The sequence below is a fragment of the Gorilla gorilla genome, chromosome 4 (genome assembly GCF_029281585.2).
Source record: "Gorilla gorilla gorilla isolate KB3781 chromosome 4, NHGRI_mGorGor1-v2.1_pri, whole genome shotgun sequence".
Taxonomy (NCBI): Eukaryota; Metazoa; Chordata; class Mammalia; order Primates; family Hominidae; genus Gorilla; species Gorilla gorilla.
In genome coordinates this window covers 167,286,962-167,304,785 of record NC_073228.2, presented here as the reverse complement: position 1 = coordinate 167,304,785, position 17,824 = coordinate 167,286,962, and the positions used below count along the sequence as shown (strand labels likewise).

The 17,824-nt window shown below is 36.4% G+C and overlaps 1 protein-coding gene across 2 annotated transcripts in view; it reads right to left on the bottom strand.

Moving 5' to 3' along the window:
* The window catches only part of HMMR (hyaluronan mediated motility receptor), a 31,421-nt gene that overhangs the window by 11,581 nt on the left and 2,016 nt on the right, over positions 1 to 17,824 (bottom strand). Inside the window, exons 2-12 of one of the 2 annotated variants that reach the window (XM_004042954.4) lie at positions 16,331 to 16,429; positions 15,486 to 15,565; positions 12,546 to 12,593; positions 10,465 to 10,653; positions 9,055 to 9,141; positions 8,863 to 8,963; positions 7,072 to 7,146; positions 6,767 to 6,945; positions 6,119 to 6,267; positions 4,653 to 4,867; positions 1,522 to 1,638 (exon numbers count right to left, since the gene is read on the bottom strand). In XM_004042954.4, the coding sequence (XP_004043002.3) occupies positions 1,522 to 1,638; positions 4,653 to 4,867; positions 6,119 to 6,267; positions 6,767 to 6,945; positions 7,072 to 7,146; positions 8,863 to 8,963; positions 9,055 to 9,141; positions 10,465 to 10,653; positions 12,546 to 12,593; positions 15,486 to 15,565; positions 16,331 to 16,429 (1,339 nt within the window). Of the gene's footprint in view, positions 1 to 1,521; positions 1,639 to 4,652; positions 4,868 to 6,118; positions 6,268 to 6,766; positions 6,946 to 7,071; positions 7,147 to 8,862; positions 8,964 to 9,054; positions 9,142 to 10,464; positions 10,654 to 12,545; positions 12,594 to 15,431; positions 15,566 to 16,330; positions 16,430 to 17,824 lie in introns of both variants that reach the window. The other variant, XM_019027766.3, reaches the window with a different exon arrangement.

Sequence of the window (17,824 nt, the reverse complement as noted above, 5' to 3'; positions counted from 1 at the left end):
ACTATGATGACATTTTTTGGTAAAGTTCAAGGAGAAGGAAAATTACATAATGCATTATTTGTATGGATATACGTGTCATAAAATTATAATACACAGGGAAAAAAGCAAGGAAATAATTAATGTAGACTTCAGGACAGTGTTATCTGTCCCATTTTCATGGGATGGCAGAGGAACTTACAGATGGATACTAGGTTGTTGAAAATCTTTTGGCTTACTGGTTGTCTTTTATAGGTTCATGCATGTCAGTTTTATCTTCAAGCTCTACAGTTTATGTACATGTTATGCATTCTTTTGTATTTATTAAATAAAAGAAAGGAAACTCTCCCCCAAAATGAGCTAAAGTAAATGTGATAAATAAAAATGTTAACATTAATATATAGGTATTCATTATATTGGCCTTTGTAATTTGTAGTTCCACCCAAAATAAACTTTTTATTTAAGGAGAAAATAAGTAGAAGGCATGGGAGGTGAGGAAGTGGATATAGAGACAATCTTCTCTGTCAAGAGAAGAAAAAGGAGGAGAAGGAAAAGGACTGAAAAGGAGTAGAATTTGGGGTTAAGAAGGGAATGACTGGTGGTGTTAGACAGCTACAAAAGGAAGTTAGGGTCAGAGAAGTATTTAAAACAATTTATGTATTTTAGTTATTTTTCGTTTGTTTTTGAGACAGTCTTGCTCTGTCACCGAGGCTGGAGTGCAGTGGTGTGATCTTAGCTCAGTGCAGCCTGGAACTCCTGGGCTCAGGTGATCCTCCTGCCCTCAGCCTCCCAAGTAGCATGTGCCACAATGCCTGGCTAATTCTTAATATTTTTTTTTGTAGAAACAAGGTCTTACTCTATTGCCCAGGCTGGTCTCAAACTCCTGACCTCAAGCAATCCTCCTGCCTTGGTCTCCCAAAGCACTGGGATTACTGGTATGAGCCACAGTGGCCAGCTAACTAATATATTTTACAGACAGATGTACATTAACATGTTTTAATATGGATTGGAAAAATTCCAGTAAAAAGGTTTCAAATTATGAGAAAACAAAATGATAGAATGAGGTCACTGAAGATTAAAAGACTAGGACATTTCATCTGCAATAGGTGGGAAGATAGGATGAGTATAAATGTGGGTCTCTTTATAGGTTTAGCAAGAGATAAAAACTTCTGAATTCTTTATGAAAATGATAACATCAAGAGAGTAGGGCAGAAGCACCAAATGCTTCTAAGTGCATGACTTGATCCTCCCACCTCAGCTTATGCAGTGGCTAGGACTACAGGCATATGCTGCCGCACCTGGCTCAGCGCATAAAAGTTGAAGTGGATGGTGAGAAAGGGGAATTTCTATAAATTATAAAGGGGAATTATATAAATATAATAAGATTACCAGATAATGCTAAATGCCCACTTACGGTTGGTGATTATGGAATTTAAACTAATACGAATCATCCTTTGTGTGACTGCTTTGCTCACATATTTCCCTGGGTAAACACCCCTTTCTGCACACATCATATTTAAGAGTGCAGGCTCCCAAGAAAAATACCTTTCAAATTGAGCAGTAACATCTTCAAGGCTTTGCACCGTACTGTTATACTTTTCCTGCAAAAGCAGGGTGGCCTGGGTATGAGCAGCACTACTTTTCTCCAGTTCAGCCTCCTTCCTAAGAAAAAGAAATAATTGAAAGATAAAATGCCACCTACAATTACTACCCTAAGAAAGAAAATAGTATTTACCTTTGAAACTGTGAATCATATAGCTCATATCTTCACCACTGCATTACCTGCTAAATAGCTCAGATCCTAATTTATGACTTACCTTGAAAGCATGTTTTTTATGCATTTTTCTACTAGCTTCAACTTATCTTTCCTGCTTATTTTACTTTAAAAATTTGGGTGAAGAAGGTAGTAGGATATAAAAGACTATAAAACCAAATCTTAAGATACTAGCCAGGACTAAAGACTGCAAAAGATTACCAGTTAAAAAACATCTGGATTGAATAAAGTTTCATTCTCTCCATTTAGATACTTGAGAAATACCATGAACAACTAAAGCCACTTCATTTTAAATTACAGAAAGAGTTACAAGACTCTGTGGATTTATTCTGATTATATGAATAACCCACATGATACTCTATTACTGAAAGACTTAATAACTTCTTTAATTGATTATTTTGCATAGACAGAATGGGTTTTAAGTCATTTTTATAAACATATGCTATTAAATCTCACGGATATTTTGGAAATAATATATTTCCAAAGTGGTGATAAAATTTTTAGATATGCATATGAGCTTATGAGAGATCTTTTAAAGAATATACAGAACTAAAAATTGTAAATAAGCATTGTGTACTTATAGACTAAGTTGGACACTGAGATAAGAAAAATAGCTGATCAAATTCATTCTGTAACAAGTGTCGGATTTCAAAAATATACACACCACAGCAAGAGCAATCAAATATGACTAAAGAGTTTATAATAAAAATATTTTCTTCCCTGTCCCCTAGAGGAATTATTTTCAATTCTTAGTTGGTTTTTCTCTTAAGCTTGAAATTTCCAGGCTAGAAGGGATCTTAGAGACCATCTAATAAAACTCTTTTATATCTAATGAAGTAGAAAATGAAAGAAACTAAGATTGTTTTGCTCAGAATCAACCAGCTAGCTAACAGAATTAGTAATAAAAATCCTTATCTCTTGACCATTGGACCACAGTTTGTTGAGTTGGAATAAAAAATTATCTCAATTTTCTTTCCTCTCTGAAAATGACATTATCTTATTTTCCCAAGATTCCTGTTCCCTGAGATTGGCTGTAGTATAGAACAACACCCCTAATTACAATTTTGTATTGTTCCCCCAAAAGCAGGGATATGAAAAACCTTGCTGTTCATTTGCATCACTAATCATAAGAAAACAGAAAAGATTAATAACAAAAGTATCCACTGAGACAGATACACAGGTGTGAGATATATTACAATAATACAAACTCATATCTAGCCCACAGTCCTTTGACAACAAGTGTTTTAATGATCAGATCCCAAGGATTTAAATATTTGCAATTTGAACTCAAGAATCAAACCAGACTTTTAATTTAAATAAATGTAGTAGTGTTTGTCACTAACCTGTGTTCCTGAACTATGAAATATGAATATGTAGGCTAAGGAATAGTTTCTCTTAATAAATAAAAAATTAGCAATTACTATGGACAAAACAAAACAAAATGAAATAAATAAGTGTATGGGAGAAGGAAACATAATGTGGCAGAAATTGTAAGGAACTAGAGTTCAGGAAAAAAGTGAGATTTCAGTTTTTCTTTTGTTTTTGGGACACAGTCTCCCTCTGTCGCCCAGGCTGGAGTGCAGTGGTACGATGTCAGCTCACCACAACCTCTGCCTCCTGGGTTCAAGCAATTCTCCTGCCTCAGCCTCCTGAATAGCTGGGATTACAGGCGTGCGCCACGATGCCAGGCTAGTTTACTATATATTTTTAGTAGAGATGGGGTTTCACCATGTTGGCCAGGCTGGTCTCGAACTCCTGACCTTGTGATCTCGCTGCCTTGGCCTCCCAAAGTGGTGGGATTACAGGTGTGAGCCACCGCACCCAGCCAAGATTTCAGTCTTTCTACTGTAAATAAGAGATTTCTTACTTTTGAATGTTTCCCAGTTATAATTATTTTTTCTCATTTGCTTTTTATCAGTTATTGATTGAGGTGGCATCCTGTGCTACGTTGCCCAGGCTAGAGTGCCATGGCTATTAACAGGTATAATCATTGAGCATTACAGCCTCAAACTCCTGGGCTCTAAAGATCCTCCCATCTCAGCCTCCTGAGTAGCTGGGACTTTAGGCATGTGCCATTGTGCCAGCCTGCTTTGCATTTCGATTGCTATTTCTGAAGTGTTTGTGCTCCCTGAAAAATGTAATTAAAGGTATAACTTACACTATGTAAGTGCATAGACAAAAATGGGAATGCTATTTATTAATGGGAGGGATTCTTTATTTTTTTCCCCCAAGTTCATTATTGTGTTTTGTTTGTTTTTGAGACAGAGTCTCGCTCTGTTGCTCAGGCTAGAGTGCAGTGACGTGATCACGGCTAACTGCAGCCTTAATCTCCTGGGCTCAAGTGATTCTCCTCCCACAACTTTCTAAGTAGCTGGGACTACAGGCACACACCACCCTGCCCAGCTAGTTTTTTTTTTAATTTTTAGTAGAGACGAGGTCTCACTATATTGCACAGGCTGGTCTCAAACTCCTGAGCTCAAGCAGTCGTCTCACCTTGGCATCCCAAAGTATGGGAATTGCAGGCATGAGCCACCACATCCAGCCCTGAGTTCATTATTGTTCTAATGCTGATGTTCAATAAATTTCAGAAATTATCAGAGTAGTAAAGAAGTGTAAAACTTTTGTCATTTGTTTATTAAAACTCTCTTTGGCCTTAAAAAAAGGGGGCAAAAGCTTTAACTTTTAACTTAAAAGAGGGGGCTGTCTTACTTGTTTGCATGTACGTTTTGTGTTCACATTCTGTGTCTACTACTTAATTGTAAAATAATTAATAATTACTACTTAATTATAAAATAGTTCCAACCTAACACGCTCACATGATTGATAAGAGAATACTACAAAGAGTACTCAAAATAAATACATCTGAAGTCATATATAAACATGAGATCCTATTAATACAAACCCTTTCAGCTTTTCTTCTAGGAGTTTTAATTCTTCAGCTCTAGATTTTGCTTCCTCTTCCAATTGCTTGACCAGCCTTTCAGCTTGTTCCTCCTTTTGCTGTAATTTATCAAGCTCATCCAGTGCTTGCTTTAATTCTTCCTCAAACAGATTCTTCTCTTTAACCATTTCCTCTTGAAAAGAACAGAGCTTCTGATGAAGACTCGAAGATAATTCCTATATCCAAACAGAAAACCACCAAAATAATTTGGAATGGCATTGTGAGGTTGTACTAGGAGACAAAAAAAAGTACAGATAAAGAAGGATGAAACCTAAATTCAACAGATTCAAGGAAACTTAAAACAATATAGAAATAGCATATTTGTTTTCATAGATTATTTCCTATACCTTGTTAACATTGTGGCAAATATCATCTTAGGCTTTTTTCTATGCAACGCACATGCAGAAACTTCTTAAACTAAAATTATATTTTATATATATATATCTGTTTTACAACTGGCTTTGACATTAACATAATTTTTCACACATTATGTAAAAAGTATGTGATTTCCATATTATATAAAATTATTTTTTAAGCTATACAATATACAAATACATCACCATTGTGAAATAATTCTAACATTACAAATGATGTTAATATTATCTTTGACGACCTCCCCCCCTAATTTTAGTTTTCCCATTGCAGAGATAGCTACTAGTTTGGAATATATATGCCTTCTGGTATTTTTCTTTACACTTATATATATATATACACATTTGGGGAGGGATATAAATGATATATACTCTGTTGCTGAAATCTTTCCAGGTCAGTGTATACAGATCTACTCAATTCCTTTAGCTGTTGTAGGTTGTCCAACACTATAATATTTCACATCAGTGCATGTAAGTACCTGTTGGCTTAACTCTCACCAGTATTTTGTATTATCAAATGTTTTAATTTGTGCCAATTTTGTAAGTGAAAAAAATATTATTTCTACTTCCTTGGTTACTACTAAGGTGGAGTATCTTTCTCTATTTACAGGACAGAACTTCTCCTTCTCTGTTTCTATCCTATGCCCATAATTTTTCAGTGGACTTTCTTTCTTCTCACTGATATGTAAAATGTTCTATAAATAATCTGGATTTTAAAAATTGTTTTGTTTCTTCTGTAATTAGACAGTCTTTTACAAGGTAAGTGTAAATGTTTATATAGCCTAAACAACACAAGAATGAGCCAGAAAATTTTTATAAAATTCCCTATTTTGCTGTATCTGTTGTCATTTTCCCACATTATTCATAACCCTAGGGTGAACATGTAGTGAAAATACGTAGCTAAATCCTCAGCATATCCATGATTATGCCCTCAGGATAAGACTCTAAAGATAGAATTGGTAGATCAAAGGATATACACAATTTAAAGGTGTTCAGAGACATAGGGAAATGTATGACACAAAATGAACAGTTTAAAAAAATATGGTGGTAAATTACTTTCTCTTGTTGCAGAAGTGAATCAATTTGTAATTCTTTTTGTTGAAGCTTTTCACGTTCCTGTTGTTCAAGAATAAACTTCTGTTTTAAGTTTTGCATCTCTGCATTTAGATTTTCATTGTGTTCTCTATTCCTGTTGACATGGTCTTCTAGAAAACGCAAAACATCAAGAATACTGGAATTAGATAAGAACATTAAGACTGAGAAACCTGGACTCCCATAATATTCCATTACACTGCTTTTAGCATGGTATTTCCAAAGAAGAAAACAAAACTGTGAACTTTATATCATTACTCCATGTACTATATACTATGTGCTAAATAATAAAACCCACAAATCTTGTTCTGTGTTATCTACTGATTGTTAAATAGCCACCTAGTGGAAAAGTCAAGAATTATATGACTGTATATATTTCAATCAAGACAGGTAATATGCTGTATTGAAATAAACAGAAAACAAACATTATAAGAGTAAAATATTCTAAAATGCAGTACAGGTTTTTGCTGTTGTATAGCTATATAGCTAATTATATTTAAAATGTTAGTATAGCTAATTATATTTAAAAGGTTGTTTTAGCATAGTAGTATTTTTCCTAAATGTTGTATGTAACACTTATCTAAACAAAGTAACTATAAAACACTGTAATACCTTTTTCTTTTTCAAGCAGCTGACATTTCGCATTTAGATCTTCTACTTGTTTAGATAATATAACAATATTCTCCTCAAGAGACTGCTTAAGGCTTAAAATTTCATCATTCTTCTCTTTCAAATTTTCTTCTAACTGGGCAATATCTAGCTTGTATTTTTCCACTTGATCTGAAGCACAACTGCATTAAAACAAATTACCTTAAAAAGCACATCTATTTAGGCACAGGGGAAAATAACAGAAAAATGATGAAAATGACTCAGTATTAAAAAAATAAGGTTCAATTTAAAGCTACTGCTCATATTACCTAATTTCTTCGATGTATTCTAAGAGTTTTTCTGTTTCAGATTTTTCATCAATCTTTTCTTTCTCTATTGAAACACTAAAACAAAAATTGCATATGTTAATACATTCTAGTTTCGTTATTTAATAATCTTACATAATGCTTATGTACCAGATACTGCTGTATCAGGCAGGCTGACTACAGAGTCCTAACTCTTAACTATTATTTTATGTGATTTCTCAAATTCACAATTTACCTCAAAATAGAAGACTAAAATTTTTATTTAAGTGAGAAAGTTTTCTGAATATATACTGACAAAAAAACCTATGATGACGAGAACCGTCATTACAGTATCCCAAGTGTTAGAAATAATATTTTTTTTGTGGTCTTCCTGGTTTCCCCACCCACCCAACATACTAAATAGCATTTTGTGTGCCCATAAAGCTTTTGTCCCAGACTACCTGGTATTCAATTACTTAACTGTTTACCTCCACCAAACTGTCCAATGCAAGAAATGGACAAAAGACTTCAATAGACACCTTGCAAAAGGTGATATGCACATAAAATGGTCAATAAGCACATAAAAATATGGTCAACATTCATGGTAACAAATTAAAATCACAAAGGAGATACCACTTCCTACCTAGTAGAAAGGCTAAAATCAAACAGACTGACAACATTAAATGTTGGTGAGAATCTGGAACAACGAAACTATCATACATTGCCAGGAGGTGTATAAAAATGGCAAAAACACTTTTGAGTTTTAAAAAACATTATATATACACTACCCTATTACCCAAGAATTCTACTCCTAGAAATTTCTCTGAGAAATAAAAATGTGTCCGTAAAAAAACATAAAACATGTTCACAGAAGTCTTTTTAATGGCAGAAACTGGCAACAGCCCAAATAATGATCAAAAGGAGAAGAGTAAAGAGATGGAGGTATATTCATAAGGTGAACCACTACTCAGAAATAAAATAGGAAAAATTACAGTACACAGAACGGTTTGGATGAATCTTGAAAAATTACATCAAACAAAAGAAGCAACACACACACATGCTCTTTCTCTCTTGCACGTCCTAAAAAAAGGCAAAACTGGCCAGGTATAGTGGCCCATGTCTATAACTCCAGCACTCTGGAAGGCCAGGGTGGTATCACTTGAGCCCAGGAGTATGAGACCAGCCTGAGTAACAAAGCAATGCCCCATCTCTACAAAAAAAAAAAAAAAAAAGATAATAATAAATAAAAAAAGGCAAAGCTAATTTATGATGATGTAAGTGAGAAAGTAGTTATGGGGATGGGGACATGACATAGGCAGTAGCAGGGGGACAAGAAGGGGTATGAAGGAACTTTCTGAAGGGATGAAAATGTTCTCTATCTTGTTTGGTAGTGGTTACATAGGTATATACAATTGCTAAAGTCACCAAACTGAATACTTACTATCCACACATTTTATTATATATATATTAAAGCTCAAAATCAAAGGCTAGGATTGTGCATAAATCACAACTTCCTATACCAGTGTTTCTCAATTTCAATCTAAAGACCACTTTCATAAGATCATGAAATCTTTCCTCATCATTAATAATACAGAAGATGTACAAAAGTAACGCACTCATACAACTTTGTAGCACAACATGTTTGAGAATGATTAGGGCTCATTCTAGTTTAAAAAGAGAAATAGGGCAACTGGAGGGAGGCAATGAGATAAGTACTAAGAGAAGGTTGAAGTCTCAGTAAACAATAATTTGTGAAGAGACTCAAATCAAGAATTGCTTCCACTTAACAATTTCTCTTCACATTCACTCACTTACAGTTTTCCCTCCAGTTGGGCTACTTTCCCTTGAGACTCTTCGAGACTCCTTTGGGTGACCTGCAGCTTCATCTCCATGCCTTCTTGCTTAGCCATCATACCCTACACAACAAAGATACCTGTTTTAGGAAATGAGAAAGTTGTACTGATCCCCAGATCCAGACACAGCAAACCTGCCAAAGGCAGCACTCACCCTCATCTTTGTTTCTCTTTTGTTTCTAAGTTTCATCAACTCCAAGCTTAGAATTCTCAAATTCTTCTGGTTACCATTTTCAGAAAACTAAATACAACAAACACGTAAAAAATTCAGAATTATTTTCTGCTAAGACATATTTAAAATACACAAATATTGATTTTTCTACCTATCACTGGGGTTATGTTTTTGACTTTAATATACTTTGGTAGAGAGAACAGTCTTTGACCTACACCATAATTACTGATTGATTTAATTTTTTTTCCTTTTCTTTTTAAGAGATAAAGTCTCGCTCCGCTGTCCAGGCTAGAGTGGAGTGGCATGATCATAGCTCGCTATAATCTCAAACTCCTGGGCTCAATCAATCCTCCTGCCTCATCTTCCTGAGTAGCTGGGATTACCGGTGTGCACCACCACCATGCCTAGCTAATTTTTCAATTTGTTTATAGAGACGGGGTCTTGATATGTTGCCCAGGCTGGTCTCAAACTCCTGGCCTCAAGCAATTCTCCAGCCCTCAGCCTTCCAAAATGCTGGAAATACAGGCATGAGCCACTGTACCAGTCTACTGTTCTTATCCCTCTTTTCCTTAATGTGACTTGCTGGTTTATTTTTATTTTATTTTTATAAGACAGAGTCTCACTCTGTCACCCAGGCTGGAGTGCCATGTTGCTCACTGCAACTTCCACCTCCCGAGTTCAAGCGATTCTCATGCCTCAGCCTCCTGAGTAGCTGGAATTACGGGTGTACGCCACCATACCTGACTAATGTTTGTATTTTTAGTAAAGATGGGGTTTCGCCATGTTAGGCTAGACTAGTCTCAAAATCCTGACCTCAAGTGATCCATCCGTCTCAGCTTCCCAAAGCGCTGGAATTACAGGTGTGAGCCACTGTGCCTGGCCTGTTGGTTCATTTTTGAAAGGTTGTTTGGGTGGTCACTTACCTCTATATGCTGGAAAGTCCATTGCAAGACTCTAAAGCAAGTCCCTGAGAAAGGATTTCTTGAAACATGTTTGCTTAACAAAATGAATCTGAATCGCCTGGTGTACATTGTTTTGTTTTGTTTTGTTTTTTGAGACGGACTCTCACTCTCTTGCCTAGGCTGAAGTGCAATGGCGCCATCTCAGCTCACTGCAACCTCCACCTCCTGGGTTCAAGCGATTCTTCTGCCTCAGCCTCCCGAGTAGCTGAGATTACAGGCGCCTGCCAATATGCCTAGCTAATTTTTGTATTTTTAGTAGAGACAGGGTTTCTCCATGTTGGTCAGGCTGGTCTCGAACTCCCGACCTCAGGTGATCCGCCAGCCTTGGCCTCCCAAAATGCTGGGATTACAGGCATGAGCCACCGTGCCCGGCCCTAAAAAATGTGTTTATATTTATTCAATTGTAAATGTTATCATGAGGCTCAGATACCTTAGATTTTAGTAGTTCATTAGTCCTGGTCAATTCAATAAGTTGTTTTTCCAGTGTAGCATTATTTGCAGAGAGAGACGTTTTTTCCCTGAGTGCAGCATTTAGCCTTGCTTCCATCTTTTCCAACTCAGTTTCCAGATCCTGGATCCGCCTGTCCTGGGCACCACGTTCCTGTAGAAGAACACGAATCTGGACAAAAACAAGGTGATAATAAATGATTCACTGATAGCATGCCAACATAAGGAGATGCTACCAATAATCACCCCTAAAGTTTCTGGAAAAATCTCTGATTTTGACATTATGCTTGTAGATATTCTAATGTTACTAGCTATTTGAATAATCATATTTACCTATGATACATCTTAAAAGTCTTAATGCATTTTAAGAACATAAGAACTTTAGTTGCCATAAGTTCCAAGTACAATTAAGCTATCTATTCACTTTTTTTTTTTTTTTTTTGAGATGGAGTCTTGCTCTGTGCTCTGTTGCCCAGGCTGGAGTGCAGTGGCACGATCTCGGCTTACTGCAAGCTCCGCCTCCTGGGTTCAAGCGATTCTCCTGCCTCAGCCTCCCGAGTAGCTGGGACTACCGGCACGGGCCACCACACCCGGCTAATTTTTTGTATTTTTAATAGAGACGGGGTTTCACCATATTAGCCAGGATGGTCTCTATCTCCTGACCTCGTGATCCACCTGCCTCGGCCTCCCAAAGTGCTGGGATTACAGGTGTGAGCCACCACACCCGGCTGCTCTTTATTCACTTTTAAGGTATTTCCACCTATAATAGTTATTTTCTCTAGCTTCAATTACACAAATTCAAATTAGCTTAAAATGCTAAATGTTTTTTATTTCAAGAAGGCAGAGCTGGGCTTCTGAGGAGAATGTACTAGGCATTGGCAAGCCATCATTCTTGCTGCTATTACCAGATTAAAAAAAACAAAAAACAAAAAACAACCCAAACCAATATTTGTCAACAGAAAATGTGGAAGCCAAAAGACAATGAAATGATATTTTTAATATAATGGGGGGGAACCTGCCACCCTAAAATTCTATACCCAATGAAGTCACTGGTGTAAATTATTAGTTCTAATCCTGGCTCTACCACTCACTTACCAGCTATCTCACTGAGACTCAGTGATTATTCCTGTAAGTATCAACCCCTACATGTACCCTCAGTAAAATGATAGCTAACATTATTAGAATAAATAAAAAAGAATCAGAGCAACTGAGCAGACATTTACAGTTACTCTGACATACTCTTGGTCGAAAGCCAACATTTGACTGTAATCAAATGAAAGATTTTAATATATTGAAAGAATATATCCATGAGGAAAAGAGTTGGTCAGCAATGGAAACAGAAAAAAAAGACTGCAGAGAAGCAAAGTTCACAGTGAGCTGCTTAGCATTGCTAGGAAAGTAAACGGGTTCTTTAGGTTAGTACTGTTCAATAGAAATTTCTGTCATGGTGGAAATGCCCTGTCCAGTATGGTAGCTGCCAATCACATGTGGCTATTGAGCACCTGAAATGTGATTATTGCAACTGAGGAATTGAGTTCTTATTTAATTTAGATCGTCACATGTGGTGAGTAGCTACCATATCAAACAGCACAGCTCTATGTTATTTCACCCATGAGGAAGGCCTATACCTATTGTGCAGAGCAATGCATCGAGTTAGCCTAACTTCATCACAGTCTAACCAGCTAGGATTGCATGCTCACTAAGAAATCCTCTAGCTATGTTGTGTTAACATAAGTTAGCATACAGGAAGACTGTGAACGATGGATAGATATAAATATTTGATCCACATATATAATTGTAATCAACTGACATAATGATTTTCAGTTATCAGTTTTTCATTAAGTGGGCTATCTTTAATCTTGGCATTGCCAGCATACCACATTAACATAGCCCGGATAGATCTGTGAAATGCTGTAAGAACTGTTTTCCTGTAGGCACTGTTCTGGATGGCATGTTTGCCTCACTGCAGGACTCCTCACACTGCAACAGAATCCTTATCTCTTAAATCTGTGTAACTCTCTATCATGTGTACTTTTTACTAAGTTTAAATAAAGCACTGCTTACCTCTTTCTCTAATATCTTCAAATCTTTATCATTCTTTTGAGATTCCTTCTGTTTAAAAGCCAAAAAAACTTATAAGCAAATTTAGATATCACAGATATCACAGCCAAATTTGTTTTTCAGTTACCAGAAAAGATGAAGGGATCCAAACAGTTAGTTTCTATTTTAAACATTACATTGAGACTGTTAAAAATTTTGTAGGCCACTCATCTGATAAACAAAAGATTCTAAAAATCTCAAGACATTTTAGGTTTAGAAGTTTTCAACCCAATAAATCAGGATTTTCCTAATCAGCCCAGTGAAAAGAACAGGTGGAACTTTATGAATAAAGCTACTGACTACCTCCCTCTAATGTTAAACAGCAACACATCTTGAATATTTAATTATGCTATCTCAGAAAGAATCTTACAAAGAGAAATCGACTTAAACTTTGATACCCGAAGAGGAAAATATACAGATGCAAAGAAATAAAAACTGACACAGCATAAGCTCTGATTCTAATTTTCTCATTGGCTTTATTCTAAATAAGACATATAATTTTCACACTATATCTTTTTATATCCAACAGACTTTCTGACACAATGGCTAGAAAAAGAATATCTTTTCCATCTAAAAATGGAAGAAAGGCATCAACATCTTGAATGAAATCTGTTTCAGATGTTTCTAAGTGGGGCAGGAGGTGGGGGTGACATCAGTGTCATGTTTATTAATTTCACACTCCATGACATTTTTTATGGGGAAGGACTATTATTTTGGGGCTCCATACAAACTTGTATGTAATTTAGTTTTCTAAGGGGCTTTATAAATTACAAAATTACAGAACAGTTTCTTCAAGAAATTTAAGTCAAACCACTTACATCAATTTGTAAGAAAAGAGTGTCTATAATAGTCCTGCCCAATAAAAATAATGCAAGCCACCTATGCATTTAAATTTTTCTAGTAGTGTGTTTAAAAAGTAAAAATCTTAATATATTTTATTTAACCCAACATATCAAATATATTTTTTCAGCATGTCATTGGTATAAAATTATCAATGAGATGTTTTATATTTTTGTACTAAGTCTTTAAAGTTTTCTTTGTATTCTACACTTATAGCACGTCTCAATTCAATGCTAAATTTTCATCAGAAACGTTTATGTATATTTAATTTCATAAAACATAGAGAGGAGAAAGTAAATTCACATACTCAAGTTGTTCCAAAAATATTTAAAAGCGTTCCACTAACAAAATCGAGTATGTCTTTAAATATGTATTAATTAAAATTAAATATTAACAATTTAGTTCTTTAATAGCACTAGCCACATTTCAGTTGCTCAATAGACACATGTGGCTATGCTTCCATACTGAACAACATAGCTCTACATTACAGAATATGAGGCTTAGGCAACTGCCAAATGAATGAACAACCTAAGCCTTTTTCCAACTCTGAATATTTTTCACATCAAAAAACCTATTAATTTGTACAACTACTTTACTTTATTTTTATCTTTGAGCTAGGTCTCGCTCTGCTGCCCAGGCTGGAGTGCAGTGGTGCAATCTCGGCTCACTGCAACCTCTGCCTCCCTAGGTTCAAGCAGTTCTCCTGCCTCAGCCTCCCGAGTAGCTGGGATTACAGGTACGTGCCACCACACATGGCTAATTTTCTTGTATTTTTAGTAGAGACGGGGTTTCACCATGTGGGTCAGGCTGGTCTCGAACTCTTGACCTCAAGCAATCTACCTGCTTCAGCCTCCCAAAGTGCTGGGATTACAGGCGTGAGCCACTGTGCCCGGCTGTCTTTTTTTTTTTTGGGGAGACTGAGTCTCGCTCTGTTGCCCAGGCTGGAGTACAGTGGCACCACCTTGGCTGACTGCAACCTCTGCCTCCCAGGTTCAAGCAATTCTCCTGCCTCAGCTTCCCAAGTAGCTGGGACTACAGGCACATGCCACCACGTCCAGCACATTTTTGTATTTTTTAGTAGAGATGGGGTTTCACTACATGTTGGCCAGGCTGGTCTCAAACTCCTGACCTCAAGTGATCCACCTGCCTTGCCTCCCAAAGTGCTGGGATTATAGGCATGAACCACTGTGCGCCCCCCAGCTGTCTTTTAAAAAGTATTATATGGCGGCTGGGTGTGGTGGCCAACACCTGTAATCCCAGCACTTTGGGAGGCCAAAGTGGGCTGATCACCTGAGGTCAGGAATTCAAGACCAGCCTGCCAAACTGGCTAATATGGTTAAAATTCGTCTTTAGTAAAAACACAAAAAGTAACTGGGCGTGGTGGGGCGTGCCTGTAATCCCAGGTACTGGGGAGGCTGAGGCAGGAGAATCGCTTGAGCCTGTGGGGACAGAGGCTGCAGTAAGCTGAGATGGCGCCACTGCACTTTAGCCTGGGTGACAGAGTGAGACTCCATCTCAAAAAAAATAAATAAATAAAATAAAAAAAGTATTATGCAGCTTGCCTGTTTATAAACTTATGAAAAGAGTAATAGTAGCTCTTGCACAAGCCACAAGACTATTAAGAATTTAATCTCTCACCACTCCTTAACAGTTTCTCAGTAGCAAACCTCTCTTAGATATTGGCATTTTTTCCCCCTTTTCTTCAAAAACACTTACCCTTCCCCACAAACAAATACACGAAAACAAAACAACTCAAATGGTGGTACTTAATAAATCAAAGCATCACATAATTTTGAGATGTTTACTAGGTAATAAACAATTTAAACATAGAAGTGATTGAAAATTGAAGACCATTATAATTGTGAACTAAGGGCACATTTAAACATAATGACCTAGGCAGAAATGTAAAACTTGCTAGAGTTCTAATGATAACTCATTTCATTAATTCACAGATTTACTTATAACCTTGATTCATACACTTAACCCATTCTAATCAAATACAATACTTACAGATGTTTTTGATGATACACTTGATAAACCAGCTGGCATATAAAAGCTCCTCACCTTTGATTCCGAAGACTTAACTTTTCTAGCTGAAGCAGGCAAGGTAGTATCTTTGTCAACATTAAGATTTTGTTTAGATTCTGCAGAAAAATGAATTGTACAGATCATGGTTGATGTCAATGTGTTTTAACTACACACAAAACACAATTTCCAAATTTTTTTTGTTTTTCTCTTTTTGTTTTTGTTTTTTGAGACAGTCTCACTGTCACCCAGCCTGGACTGCAGTGGTGTCATCTCAGCCCACTGCAACCTCTGCCTCCCAGTTTCAAGCAATTCTCCCACTTCCCTCCCTAGTAGCTGGAACCACAGGTGCACCCCACCACACCTGGCTAATTTCTGTATTTTTAGTAGAGATGGGGTTTCACCATGTTGGCCAGGCTTGTCTCGAACTCCTGAACTCACGTGATCCCCCCACATTGGCCTCACAGAGTGCCAGGATTACGAGCACGAGCCACCTTGCCAGGCCCCAAATTTCTAATTACAACTTTTGATGAAACAATATATTCTTTCCTTAGTTGTACATTTTCAAATAATTACTCATACAATTTTTTTACACATCTAACACCTTTCTGATTTTCCTAATATTCCCTGACAAGTCAAGGTAATTACCAAAAGGGAAGCTACATATCAATATGAGTATCTTGCTTAATTTTCCTCGTTATATAACAATGTAATGATGACAGCATTATTCTGTACTTGACCCTTTCATAAATCCATCAAGTAAAATTTAAATATAGTTCTAGCTTCACATTTTAAAAAATGCTATAACATCTTTAAATATTGTTATTCATAACTTTAAAACTTATAAGATCACATAACCATTGTTCTTTGGTGATCTATATTACCTTTGTGTTGTTTAAATCTTTGTGATTTCTGAAAGGATACTGGTCCTTTCAATACTTCTAAAGTTTTAACATCATAAGCACCTGGAGATGGTGCACAACCTAGAGGAAATAGAAAACATTAATATATTATCTAATGTTACTTATGATCTTAAGTTAAAACATGTCATAATAAAGTGAATATAAATGTAAAAATGTCATTAACAAACTGCTTCTTCTTTTTAAATGTAAAAAATTGCATCCATTTGATATTATAAAGAAGGCCTCTCTATGAAGAACAATATCATCTTGCCCTTTATATCAACCGGGTCAAAGGAACACAGGCAACTGAGCAAACGACAGTTTTGAGATGAACATCATATATTACAGGCAATATATGGCTTTCTTACTAAGGATTGAATATAGCAAATAAAATACTTGGTGTCAACTCTACTCGAAGAGAGTCACAAAGATAACTACTATCAGTTTCTAGAAATAAAGTAATTAAAATTGTCTATCCCTCAATGTTTAGCCTAGAATAAAAATTTATAGTGATAATCCATCTCTGGCTAATATCAATACATCAGACCTATTAAAGATGTCAACTGCAATTCAAACACACGGAAGAAAAGCAACCACACTAGAGCAACTAGAATTTTTTGAGCACTTACTAAATGCCAGGCATTATGCTAAGCATTTTACAGATGTTATTTTATTTAATCCTCACAAGAACCCTGTGTGATAATTTATAGATAAACAATGTGAGGCTTAGGAAATTCAAAAAGCCAATGTTACGCAAAGTACAAATTGTACTAGACTATATTTGTATGTTCCAGAAGTTTATACTGCATAATTTCACTTAACTGAAGTCCCAGATTTGAAGGCATTTCTGAGTAAATACACATAGCAGACTTGAGATGGGGTCTTTAGGACTTAAAGTAATTAAAATACTATTAGCCTAAAGCTTTAGCTGATTGGGAACAAATAGATTAATACTATTCTCTGAAAAGCTATTTACTTCAGTCTGGAGTCTCATGCAAATAAATAGGAAGAGCAAGGAGCTTGGACCATTCCCAGACAACTACTGCTGTCCCCTAAATGTTTGTCAAACAGTAGACAGGAACTCATGTTTTTTTTTTTTTTTTTTTTTTTTTTTTTTTTGAGACGGAGTCTTGCTCTGTTGTCTAGGCTGGAGTGTAGTGGCGCCATCTTGGCTCACTGAAACCTTTGCCTCCTGGGTTCAAGCGATTCTCCTGCCTCAGCCTCCCGAGTAGCTGGGATTACAGGCTCCCACGACCACGCCCAGCTAGTTTTTTGTATTTTTACTAGAGACAGGGTTTCACCATGTTGGCCAGGCTGGTCTTGAACTCCTGACCTCAGTTGATCTCTCTGCCTCGGCCTCCCAAAGTGCTGGGATTACAGGTGTGAACCACCAGGCCCAGCCCCATGAGTAGATCTTGATTAGCATTTCTTAAAAAGTAAAAACAATAGAAAAAGTCAGCATGACTCATATGCTGC